At 33.2% G+C, this 13467-nt stretch overlaps 2 protein-coding genes across 2 annotated transcripts in view; one reads left to right on the top strand and one right to left on the bottom strand.

Annotated features, from left to right (window-relative positions):
* The window catches only part of LOC145239887 (transmembrane protein 50A-like), a 42901-nt gene extending 40864 nt beyond the window's left edge, over positions 1 to 2037 (top strand). Inside the window, exon 6 of the mRNA XM_080103504.1 lies at positions 1405 to 2037. Coding sequence (XP_079959630.1) covers positions 1405 to 1450 — 46 coding nt within the window. The 3' untranslated portion in view covers positions 1451 to 2037. The remainder of the gene's footprint in view (positions 1 to 1404) is intronic.
* Positions 1610 to 13467, bottom strand: part of LOC145239886 (cytoplasmic tRNA 2-thiolation protein 1-like) — an 87158-nt gene continuing 75300 nt past the window's right edge. Inside the window, exons 12-15 of the mRNA XM_080103503.1 lie at positions 8087 to 8146; positions 7043 to 7130; positions 2039 to 2075; positions 1610 to 1811 (exon numbers count right to left, since the gene is read on the bottom strand). Of these exons, the coding sequence (XP_079959629.1) occupies positions 1623 to 1811; positions 2039 to 2075; positions 7043 to 7130; positions 8087 to 8146 (374 nt within the window). The 3' untranslated portion in view covers positions 1610 to 1622. The remainder of the gene's footprint in view (positions 1812 to 2038; positions 2076 to 7042; positions 7131 to 8086; positions 8147 to 13467) is intronic.

The following is a 13467-nucleotide window of genomic DNA, read 5'->3' as shown; positions in this document are numbered from 1 at the left end:
TAAGTAATTTTATTAATTTAATCCTTCTCTAAATATCGAAAAGAATTAAGAGATTTGCACCATGTCTTATTCATACAAATCTACTTTAGTAAAAAAAAAAAAAACAATTTGTTTATTCTATTTACAGGTAAAAAGTGGAATTGAATTTTACACATAACGATGGCAGTTTAGAAACGGTGATCCAAAACCATTTCTTAAATCATAGTGAACCAGATTGAATATTAGACTTAAAAATCATATTACATATAAAAATAAAATACGCATCAAATGCGCTTGAAACCAAATCACAACATAATATTAGGAAAATGAACAAATATTTTACTTGTCACAAATATATTTCGAAGGCAGCCCTCATCTTCAGTGTGTTCTTTTTTTTTTTCTTTTTTCTTGCCATATTGTTAATTTAGAGAAAGGGGTCTGTATAGAGCCGTGCGTTGTATCTGGCAGTTGTATTTTGAATTGTTTGAACTGTGCGTAGGTAACGCAAGAATAACAGTTCAATATAGAAACGTTGATTTGGTTTCAAGCGCATTTGATGCGTATTTTATTTTATTCAAATTAAAGCAACGTTTCTATATTGAACTATCATTCTTTGACAATAATACATACTTAATTGTTATGTTGAATGTCTGTGTCTGTCTCTCCATATATTCAAACTCTATCTCTTCCGAAACTAAAAGTCACAAAGCGGTGCTAGATGTCTCAGATGATTGGATTTTTATGGACCGTTCTTTTATGATTAAAAATTTCTTAAGGTGTCAAAATTGAAAAATTTGTTATACATTTTGCACTATTCATCTTTATTTTTAATCAGTTCACGTTGCTACAGTGATAACGTCACCAGTTTTGAATGTTACAGTTTTGCTTTAGGTTCTAGCTGATGGCACCCAAATACCCTTTTTTTTTTTTTGGGGTCTTGAAATCACGACTATAATAATATATATGAAATCTGGACAAATTAAAATATCATATTTAAGCGTATTTTATGACCGCGCAAAGCCTCCCCTCCAGTATATCTAAAGATTATGAAAATTCATTGAGTAGAATGTTATACTTAAAAGCAATTTTTATGACAAACTGAGTAAAATTGTATTATAGACGTTATAAAGTAAACCCACAGGAAGCAAAACTTAGAACGAATAATTTTAGATTATTTGTTCATGGCTGCAATATTTGTCTATAGGCATAGACTTTTTATTTTACTAAAAACACAATAGCAGTTGGTCTGCTCAATGAATTTTTGTAATATTTAGATGTATTACTATTTTCGCGATATGACAATTAAGTACATAATTTAAAAAATCGATCTGTCAATTATCGTAACACCAAAATTATTATTTTTAATCTGTGGAACCAAAAAGAAAAATATTCTAAAATCATGTAAAAAAAATTTTTTCTTTTCAGGGGACTCGTCTTCAAGTTTGGCCGCACAGAAGATCTTTGGGGTTGAAAGTATGTTTGCCAGAAACAGATGTAAAATTATTTTCAAAGTGTGTAAATACAACAAAAGCAATTGAGGTGGACTCTGGAAATCTTGCTTGATTAATTAAGACAATACAATTATAGATCTTCTCATACTCTAAATCTAATTTATGGAATAAGTGAAGCATAAAATTACAAGTTTATTTTGTTATATTTGAATTGTGTACATTGATTGTTGAATTGCAGTCGGAGTTGCTTCCCTTGTTGATTATCTCCCTTACTTTTTGACATGCGCAGCCATCACGTTCAGATTGACACCTACTTTCTTCATCTTCCTCCTCCTCTTTATTAGCTGATACCAATTTCACAGCTGCTAGTTTTTCCTCCATCTAGAGAGAGACAAAAAGAAATATTTTAGATAGATTCTAAAAAGTTTATTTTTATTGACTATTGCACAACTTTCTCTAAAAGATGCAAAAGGAACAACTCCCACTGTTGTCCAAATGGGACTAATTTATTCTGTACAATAAGTTCATATTTTGATGAGCAAATGATTCGGTTGGATTCTGCGTTTGCAGAAATAAATGAAAATAAAGATCTGATTTCTTTTACTTACTTTTCGTCTTTCTTTGTGTTGTTTACCAATTCCCAACCTGAAAAAGAAAATATCTTTCATCAACAAATATAAAAAAAAAAATTACTTGATAATGAGGACGTAATTAATTGTAGTCGCTGTAAAACACCCCCATTAAATGTTGTCTCAATGTTGGATGATTGAATACAAAAGATATTATCTCGAGAAGAAGACAAAGGGCAAACATATTCTTAGAAAGAAAACTTTCTCCTAACATTTTGAAAACCAAATATTTTGAAATTAGATGCATAATACTAAACTTAGTTCTGGGACTGAGTTTAAAACAAATTATGGCTGATTAGAAATTAAATTATAATTAGGGCTGTGACAACAGCATATTCTTTTCTTTGTTTTGACTCTTGAGTATATATATCCATTAATACCTTATCTATTTTTATAGACTGATGTGGTTCTCGGTTGATTGTGTCTGTGTCGGATATATACCAGAATGAAAAGAATATTCTGCTGTCACAGGTCTATTTATAATTAACCTCCATCACTCTCAACAATCTTCTTAGAGAAAAAGTGACCCTCTTCTTTCAGTATGGCCATCTAATTTACATGTGTCTCAATCGGATGACAAAATAATCTCTTTATTCTTATATATTAGAATTAAAAAGACTGTGCTTGAGTAGATTAGTGATATTTTAAACCAATGCATTTCAGGTGAAAACCTTAGGGTTTGTATTACTGTACACATAGATTCGAAAAAGTTGTCAAAAAACAAATATAGAACAAATAAATGTTATCAAAGGCAAGATAAGTTACTTTTCTACCTAACTGGATATATTTTTTGTGTTTTTATTCAATGTAACATATTTATTCAGCTCGAAAAACATACAGTGTTTACCGATGTATTCGAAAATTCAAGATGGCGTCTCACACCCTCTTTAACACCGTAAGTATGGAAAAAGGTGTTATAAATAAAAAACTATACAAAATACTATTAAAACCCCACAGAATATATGTCAAGCTATGTCACGGTAACATATATTGAGCGAGTTTTTAACAGTATTTTATCTGTTTTTTTATTTATAACATCTTTTCCCACACTTACCGTGTTAAAGAGAGAATAAGACGCCATCTTGAATGTTCCAATACATCGGTAAACACTGTATGGTTTTCGAGCTGAATAAACATGTTACATTGAATAAAAACTAGTGTTGTGCCGATGAATCGGAATCGGGAATCGGTTTAATCGGTAATTTTCGGGGAATTGGAATCGGCATCGGAATCGGAAAAATTTGTGTATAATTTCCGATTCCAAAATCGATTCTTTGAATATTTTTCAAAAGTTAATTTTCAATTGCTTGTACCGATTATAAATATTTATTTCTTTTAAACTATTAGTAAAACCAAAACTCTCTAGATCTACGTACTCGTTATAGAATGAAGTTCTCATAACAAAATCACGTAATTTCATTAAATAGTTTTTGTTTTACGCTCCCTTGACTAATTATCGCAGTTTTTTTAGGAAGATTCCGAATTTCCCAAATCGTTTTTACGGCATAAAATAAAAACTATTTGATGAAATTACGTGATTTTTTTATGAGAACTTCATTCCATAACGAGTACGTAGAATATATATTTTTTTTTATTTTTCGTTTTTTAACATAGTGTAAACTGCACAAGCACCCTTTTTTAATACGTGAAGACAGTTTAGAGCTTCATCCTAGATCTAAAAATAATTTGGTTTTTAGTGGTTTTACAAATATCGTCCAAAAGTAGAATTTCAATGAGGGGGGACTTTTAAATGTAAATATAATTTCTTTTTCAATCTGAAAAATTTCTAAATGTTTTCTCTTTATCTATTTTATCCAGACTTTGATAAATTCATTGTGAGATATTCATGTATATTTTTAACTTTTCCGAAACCCGAGAAAAATGCGACGGTGTCAGACAATGTGGGTCCAGGAAAATAAAATAAAACTCTATTCGTTTGAAATCTTTTCATATCAAACTCCTTGAGAAATTTGGCAAGTGGGTGTGAAAAAGTATTGTTGTCGAAACCAACGGCATCGAAGGTGTTAATTACCCCATAATACTTTCAACGCAACTTTTGAGTGAGATTGGCGGGCTTCAGCGAGGCCTCCGTGATATATATATATATATATATATATATCACTGAGGCCTCGGCTTCAGACGGCATTGGCGCCGTCGTAGCAATCCTTAAGTATAAACATAAACAATACCGGCAGAATCAAAGAAAATCACACTGGAAGCATATTTCAAATTAAATCAAAGGCCAAGCCTTTTCACAATTTTGCCCATTCCTTGTTGAATGAAAAGGGGTCAAAAATGCCCAAAATGGCAAAAATGACACTTTTGGCCCCATAACTTTTTTCCCATCCATTAGATTTTACTGAAACTTGTCCAAAGTGTGAAGGCAATTGTTGCAAATGTAAATTCAGTATCGCTGACCCTGGCAAAACTCTGGTTTGCGCCCCCCGGGAACTTTTAGGGCTAAAAACCACCCCTTTTTTAGGCTCTTTTTTTCATATTTGTCTAAAATGTGATTATGTATCTCTATTTAGTGTTTTTTTATGGTGCTGAACTCAAATTTACATGTCTTAAGGCCTGAAACATAGCCGTTTGTCCATTTTTACAAGTAATCAGCTCCCCCATGGGGGCAAAAGAGGTAAAAAAAATACCTCAAAATGACTCTAAATAGACAAAATTGACATATTTTTCAGAATAACTTTTCATCCATTCATTAGATTTTTCTGAAACTTGGCAAAACCATGGGCATACCTGATATACACCTGATGGAAGTATCACTGACCCTGGGAAAAATCAGAGTCACAAGCCCTGGAGGTCTTAGGGCTAATATTGGGTGTGGAGCAAAAGTTGAACTTAGTCATTTTTCTGAAAACTTTTGAAAAATTTTTTTTCACTCAAAATTGTTTTTTTATCAGTTATGTATCACTTTTTTTATCACTTTATTCGATCCCCCCTCCTCACATAGAGGGGGACCATGCATGCACGGCTTGTTATATTTGTCAATACCGATTGCCGAGTGAGGGAGCAGCAAACATACCGACAAAACCCAACACTTTTATATTCTACTTTTCATTTAATTAGCAATAATGTTTGATATTATTTTTCTGGGCAAAATATTTCTTTAATTTTAGACAATTCTTTCGCTACTTTGAAAATAAACTGCATTCTTCTAAAGGTTACCTAGCGAATTTTCGCAAAGTTTCAATTTTTGTTTTGTTTATTTTACGCATATAAAATAAGTTTAGATCTTCTTTAGTTTTACTAATAGTTTAAAAGAAAGAAATATTTATAATCGGTACAAACAATTGAAAATGAACTTTTTAAAAATATTAAAAGAATCGATTTGGGAATCGGAAATTAGGCACAAATTTTTCCGATTCCAATACCCCCAAAATTACCGATTTATCCGATTCCCGATTCCGATTAATCGACACAACACTAATATAAAACGATTAGGAATTTAAAATAGATGGTCAGTTTCACGAATAAATATAACGTAACATGAGCTGCAATGTGTTACCAATTTTAAATTATGTGCGCTTATTGGGGATAGGGTGTCTACTTTTTAAGCGATTACACATGGTTTTACAACGTTGCAAACCGAACTTAATTTAGTGGGAAACACTTTAGTTAATATCCATAAAGAATTAGGATGGCCAGAAATGATGATCATTTTACGTTAAATTTATATTCGAAACTGATCTTACACTCTAAATTCTAAATGATCGCTTTTCTTTCCGCCAATTAAAAAAATGTTCTAACACGTAATCTATAAAAGTAATATTTCATTTTGGAATAGGGATTTAGCTGCGAGAGAAAGCACAGAAAGCTCACGCAATCTCACGTTAAAAATGGTTTTCATAATAGTAATATTATTATTTAGAAATTCGTTCGTAACAATGAGATGTGGCTTTGCTAAGTGGCGTTGTTAAATATATTGTTCTTACATCGTTTTCTTATTTTGCCTACCAATCTTCGAATATTTTCCACTATTCATGTAAGTAGCATGTTATACCGTAAATACGAACTGGTACAATATAGCTTTGTTTTAAAATCAAAATAAATGTTTTGTTGTGTTACAATTTTTAATCAATTACAAGGCAAACATTTGAGATAAAATATACGCGGACATTAACCAGGGGTTTATATAATAATTTGAAAATTTACGAAAAAACAAACAAAAAAAAATCTCTAATTAAATATGTATAAATTTTACAAGAATCGGAATCGGGAATCGGATCGGAATCGGAAATTTTGAACAGAATCGGAATCGGGAAAAATTTTTGCATCGTCCCATCACTAATAAAAACACGAAAAATATATCCAGTTTGGTAGAAAAGTAACTTATCTTGCGTTTGATAACGTTTATTTGTTATATATTTGTTTTTTGACAACTTTTTCGAATCTATGTGTACAGTAATACAAACCCAAACCTTACATACAGATCATGTCGAAATTTAATATAAATTCAATAAATTGACAAAAAAATTAATTACAAATAAAATTAGAGTTTATCCAGTCATGGAGATTTGTTGTATCTTTTAATGGTGAAGAGTTCACAAGATCCAGGGGAGGTTAATGCAATCAATTATTTTGACTAATTACAATTCGCCATTTTTAAACACAAAATGTTGACGTAATTGTGAATGATCTTTTGTTAAAAGTACATCTTGCATATGTACTGGATCATTTTTTGAAATTTATACTAATTTCAACATCACATGCAAGTACGTAATATTTACACCTAAAATGGTTTAAAAACGTCACAAGCACAAAAAGACTTTTTTCTAGTTATCTGTTAAGACATTCTTCTTACATGTCAGTCTATGAATCTTCCAATGAAAGATAAATGATGATAGTGACATCATGGGTTGATATAAAATTATTTTTTTTTAAATAATTCAATTGAAATGGCATAGCAGCAGAAATCTTTACTTTGAATATGCACAAGTTTTGGTAAGTTTTTTTTTTTTTTTTTTTCCTTACCTTGGAATTCCTTTATTAAGACCTTCAAGAAGGACACATGCTTTACAGACAGACTGACTGGACACATAATGACATCGTGTACATGTACCTGCGGAAAAAAAAAGGCACGAAAAAATCTTTTTGAAAAGATGCATCCACTCTTCAGATCTGAATAATTGTTTTGTTGGTTACCATAAAAAAAAAATTGAGTCTTTTTTTTTTTTTTTTTTTTTGCTTTTAAAAAAGTAAAATAAAATTTGCAGATAAAAACATTTACATATTTAACTCATCAAACTGTAAAACATTTTCTTAAAAAAAGATTTTATTTTTTTAACATCAAAGAGTTTAAACAGTGGATAACGTAAATGATCTACATTTGACAAAGTTTTTTTTTTTTTTTGTGCATTGTGTAGAATGGATTTTGAAACACGCATTTAAGGTGAAAACATTATGTACTTATGATTCAGGTCGAAATTACGAAAAATAATCAAGCAAAAGATGTGCTACATCTAGTTTTTACAAAAAAAAGTCATCCACAATAACGGTCCTACCTTTGGAATTTTGCAAAGGCAGATTTTATTTGAAAGCAAGGGAGATAATTTAGTTTTGTCAAAATGATCGACTGCAGTTACCTTCCCTGAATATTGAGAAAAGAAATTTATTTTTTGCTTGCAATTATTTATCTACTGAATCATTTTTCATAATTTATACTAATTCTAACATGACATGTAAGTACATAATGTTTTCACCTGAAATGCGTTTCACTATTTAGCACAAGCACCAGTTTTGTTTTTTCTCCTCCAGTTCTCTCAATCTAAAGTTTTTCAAATTCTGGATTGAGATTACACTAATTTTACCCTCTTGTAGAATATATATATATTAGTTTGCATTAAACTGTATTTATTTAATCCAAAAATGCTCAAAGCTACAAAAAAGTAGAGCTGTTGTAATGAATATCTTTCAATTGAGTGTGTGTGTGTGTGTGTGTGTGCAACACTAGAATTAAATACTGAATATTACAGTGCAAGAAGGGTTTTAAAGGTGAAGACACAAGTTTTGGCCTACCTTGTACGGGCAGTTTTACTTTCTTCTTCACGGCCAAACTTTCTCCGGAATGAATGATATCTGCAATAAAAACATTATTTCCCAGGAATTTTTTTTTTTTTGGTTTCAGTTTTTTTGTTTTTTTTTTGGTTTTTTGTTTTTTTCTTCAATCAATCAACTAACGTGAAAAAGATTTTGGTATTGGAGAAAACATACTGAAAAAAAAAAAATATTGATGTGTTTAATGTGCAATGATGCAGGTTCAAGTTCTAAATTCTAGTTGACACACAGATTAGATGGAGATTAGATGAAAAGCGTCCGGAGTTGTGAAAATCAAGTTAATATAGATCACCTGCTAATATGTGTGTGAAAAATCAAATGGGTAACAAACATGAATCATGCATATTTCAGAAAAATATCCAAGTATGGAATTTACGACAATGTGTAGAATAAATATACTATGACGAGATCCCTGGCGACACTAGATGATCTCGCTTTTCAAATAGAGGAAGAGAGGATGAGGTATTGTCAGGGGGGGGGCATGCTGACACTTAATCAAGGAAAAACAGATGTTTATGAAAAATGTCCAGAAGAAATAAAATATTTCAATGGGAAATAAATAGTTATCGCTTATCACATCAGTGCCGGGGTGGGGTTTTTAAGAGAAAGACAAACGAGAATATATCTGTTAACAACGAAAAGGTTGTTTTAAAAACCTTTGTTGATAGGTATGAAGAATGGGGGTCGAAGGGTGAGGGGTCACCGCCAGGCATTGTTCGACCTGGGGGACTAATCATGCCTAATTGGTAACAAGTAAAAAACCTCAGTGCAGGTCGGGGTTGAGGTCTGGGAGAGATAAGCTCTAAAAGAAAAAGAAAGAATAACTCCAAAAGGGTGGAAGAAGGAATTACTGATTTGATAAAAACGATTGGCTTTTTAGGTCCTTAGCCCTTTTTACTGACTGGCATTCGAGGCGTCCACATCGCTCTCACCCCGCCTGGGGGGGGGGCGAACCCTCATAAGAGCTAAGTTGAAAAGCTCTTGTTCTTAGCTGGGAAATTGATTAGTGGAACTTAAGTATGCAACCTGCATCATGAAGCTTGAATCAAAGAACTCGACTAAACAAGTGTAAAACGATTTATGAATAATTATTTTGTTTTGTTATATAAAAATGTCCCAGAGTTTTTCCTTGTTTCTCGATTTGCCAGCCTGAATGAAGATGCAGTTTATTTCAGGTATGCCTTGACGCCAGATGATGAAGGAGACAGACTGGATCCAGCACAAAGCCAGAGTGACAGCCGAAATTGACAATGTTGCCACACGGACTTAGGGTCATGCACATTTCGCGTGCCCTGAGCAGCAGAGAGATATTTTCCAGTGACCAGTGAGAGTCTGGTCACCCTTGAGGGGTCCACCATTAGACAAGTAAGAATGTAGCCCTGCTGGGTTGCATCTATGGTCCTGTGAGCTGGGAGCGACGAACACGGCCAGAAGTGCATCACAAGTATGTTCCCGTGAACCAGGATAGCGACGGTTGCGGCCCGGCCCTCGGACAGAGAGGGGTTTATTGGATCATTTTTTTTTTTTTTTTTTTTTTTTAATTATTATCATCAAAACTATCTGTGCCGGGAGCACTTTCATTAACTAGGAAAAGTTAAATTTAATAATTATGATATTGTTTGACCATTAGGTTATTAATTGAACCAAATTGTTGTATGTTGTAAAACTATAAATAAATAAATTATATTTTTTTTTAATAAACGAATCAGCACTTATCGATTATCTAGTAATTGATAATGGTGGAGATTGGGTAGAATTTGGATTATTTAAAAGGAGGGCCCAACAAAAACTTGTTTACATTGGACTTGAAGGCTACCATATTGTAATTGGTCAGGAAGTGGAACAGTGTTCCACATGCAGGTAGTTCTAGGAAAGAAACTTTCTTCATGGAATCTACATTTCGATTTAGGCGCAGAGTAGTGGAAATTGTTGATAGTGGTTGTAGTTACTTGAGTGTTTTTTGTGAAAGTTTGGCAAGAGGGAGACCATAGATTGAAGCTCAGACGAGCACTTGCCATGAAAATAATGATAAAGCAAAAACAGGCTCACAACGTCTCTTTTGTGGGAAAGAGGTTGCAGGGAAGAGTACCAATAGGTTTTGAACTCTTCAAGGCAGGATAGGGCATGCTGAGCAGCTCCTGCCCAAATGTAGCAACAGTACTCAATTTTAGAATGTACTTAGCTTTTATACAGATAGTGGATTGCATCACCAGTGAGATATCTACTGGAGCGGTAGAATGATCCAACCATTTTTCCAGTGATCTTGGCAACAGATTTGATGCATGTGTTCCATTCCGAGATGAGAGCCATTCATTTCCATTGGGGTCAGATGAGTCAAAGTGATTATGATGAAAAGAGAGAAACTTAACCAGCCACCTTTTTCCCATTGCACCACATGCTCAAAATCAGAAAAGAGAATCAGAAAGATCTTGGTCACTGCTGGCTTTTGAAGTGTTGCCATAGATTGTGGTATCATCTGCATAAATGTCTACAAATGTGATTTGGGATATCATTGATGATCAGGAAGAGAGTTGGACTCAGGATGGAATCCTAAGGGATGCTAGCATTGATGCTTTGAACTGACTTCTGCCCATCCACGACTACTTTTATAAACCTATCAGAGAAAAGATTTAATAATTGAGAGGACATTTCCAACTATTTAGTAGCTGGCAATCTTGTGAAGAAGACCATACCCTGTCAAAAGTTATAATTCTAGAAACGAAGCCCCTGTCAAGAGATTCACGAATCCTGTGTGATAGATCTAGCAGAATATGTCACCAAGCAGGTTATTTCTGCTGAGATGGTTGACCACTTCTCTATTTAACACAGATTTCAGCAACTTACTCGTGACACACAGGAGACCGATTGCTCTGTACTGAGAAGCAGATGACCGACCTCCAGAATTCTTAAATACAGGACAAACTGCTCAGCCAAAGTAGCTCCAGTTCTCTCCAAACTCTACAACAAATGCCTTAATGAAGCTTGCTTTCCAGGCTGTTGGAAAACTGCTTCTGTTGTACAAGTATTCAAGAATTCTGGCGAAAGAACTGACCCAGCAAATTACTGCCCCATTAGCCTCCTCCCACTTTTTGCCAAAATATTTGAGATCTTAATTAACCATGCTCTAGTCCATCACCTTACAGATGCTAAACTTTTGACTGACCAACAATATGGATTTAGACAAGCCCATTCCACAGCAGACATCCTAACTGTAATCTCTGAACGTATATACCATTCACTGGACAAAGCGGGGGAGGGCAGAGCGGTAGCTCTAGATATATCTAAGGCTTTTGACAGGGTATGGCATGGGGGTCTCCTCAGGAAAATTAAATCATACGGTATCACTGGTAGAATATTTAACATAATTAAATCCTTCTTAGATAAGAGAAAAATCCAGGTTATCCTCGACAGTCGTACATCTAAACAATATGATATAAATGCAGGAGTGTCCCAGGGGTCTATCGGACCTCTATTGTTCCTGATATTCATAAATGACCTCCCCAACGGGTATATATGCTGATGACACTACACTCTATAACAGGCACGACAGGAAGACGAATGAACACATTTCTAAAGAAATAGCAGAAACACTAGAGGAAAACCTCCAATCTGTAGTGGAATGGGGACAAAAATGGATGGTCACGTTCAATGCCGCCAAGACTAAACTAGTTTCATTCAATAATTACAAGAAACCCTCTCTACCACCTATAGCAATGGCCAACGACTCTTTATCTGAGAGTACATCTTTCAAACTCCTTGGCCTAATGTTCACAGGAAACATGAGTTGGAACAATTACATCGAAAGCATTGCCAGGGCCGCTGCAAGAAAGGTGGGCTCTCTCTACCGTGCTAGACAACTACTAACACCCGAAAGAAAGTATCCTGTACCTCTATAAGGCCACCATTCGCCCATGTATGGAGTATTGCTGTCACATTTGGGCTGGTGCATCTGCTACTAGTCTCTCGCTCCTTGACAGGGTTCAAAAGAGAGTCGCAAACCTGATAGGCCCTGAACTGTATTATAATCTATTAACAGAAAATAAAAAGAATGTATGAATGCAAGCACACAAGAAGTGGTCACTATTTTATGAAATACTAGCAGGACCTGTTAACCGTGGTATGTCAAATAAAATTGTATCAAAGCAAAGTTAGTTTCGGTTACGAAAAAAAAAAAAAAAGAAGCCAACTTCATTCCTGTTGTATAATTTGGATTTTTAACACTAGTTAGATGCATAAACATTCTTGTAAAAATAAACATTATTCCATTTTAATCTTTAGAAAATACAATGCAGCGGTATGACAGGCAGAGATTTATTTTTGATTTACAAGTATAAACATTGACGTCACCACTGTTAAAAATAAAAACTGCTTATTTCTCTGTCTCTCTCTATCTGTAACTGTCCTTCCCTCTGAGTGTCTATAAACAGGAGTTGTATCGTGTAGCTGGTCTGCATTTATCAGAGTGTATAAGCGGAACAAATCCATGAATAATAATTAAAGTGTAAGATTGTTGTGCAGGTACCGAAAAATGGCGGTGTGTTTTATAGTTGATAAGTGTTTGTTTATTTGATGGAATAACCGAATGTTGAAATTGTAGAATGAATAGTTCTCATCCAATCAGCGGCGCTAGATATAAGGGGTGAGAGTATGTGTAAGAAATCTGTAGTTAATGACAGTTAAAACCCTGTAAAAGTATAAAAGAACTCAGTGTAGAATGATGTCGTAAGAGTAATCGATAAAGTGAAGGTGAAATTTGAGCTACTCCCTCTTTAGTTTAGGATGATGATGGTGATGGTGCTCCTTGGAATAAATGTAATTTTTTAATATAACGAAATAATGTGTATGTAATTGTGTTCTATAGTTAGATAACGTAATGACTAATGACGTAAACATAGTAATTTTTTATGCGCCATCTGTTGTCAACCTAAGGTAGTTTCATCCAAAGGGGAAAAATTGCGTCTTTTATCATATACAAGATGAGATTGCTGTTACATTCTACAAAGATTAAATTCAAAACAAAAAAAAATATACGTTCTTTGCATATGTAAAACAAGGAGAGTTAAATATTTTCTACATTTAAAAAAAAAAAAAAAAAAAAAGATTTCTTTTTCATGTTTTTTTAATATTTTTTTTAGATATTAAATCTTGTTTATTTTCAAATTTATTAAAAAAAAAAAAGAATGAAATTTCATGGGCATATAATTAAAGTAGAAGTAAATTTTTTCAACAATAAATATTTATTGAAATTTTGTTTTTTTAATTAAACAAATTTATTAAATAACATGTTACAAGAAATATTTTGATATATTTTCAATTTCAGAATTATTTCAAATTTTTAACTC

This window comes from Euprymna scolopes, chromosome 19 (genome assembly GCF_053919585.1).
Source record: "Euprymna scolopes isolate OS-2025 chromosome 19, ASM5391958v1, whole genome shotgun sequence".
In the NCBI taxonomy this organism is placed as follows: Eukaryota; Metazoa; Mollusca; class Cephalopoda; order Sepiida; family Sepiolidae; genus Euprymna; species Euprymna scolopes.
Note: the sequence above shows the minus strand (reverse complement) of the source record. Positions and strands in the feature narration are given on the sequence as shown.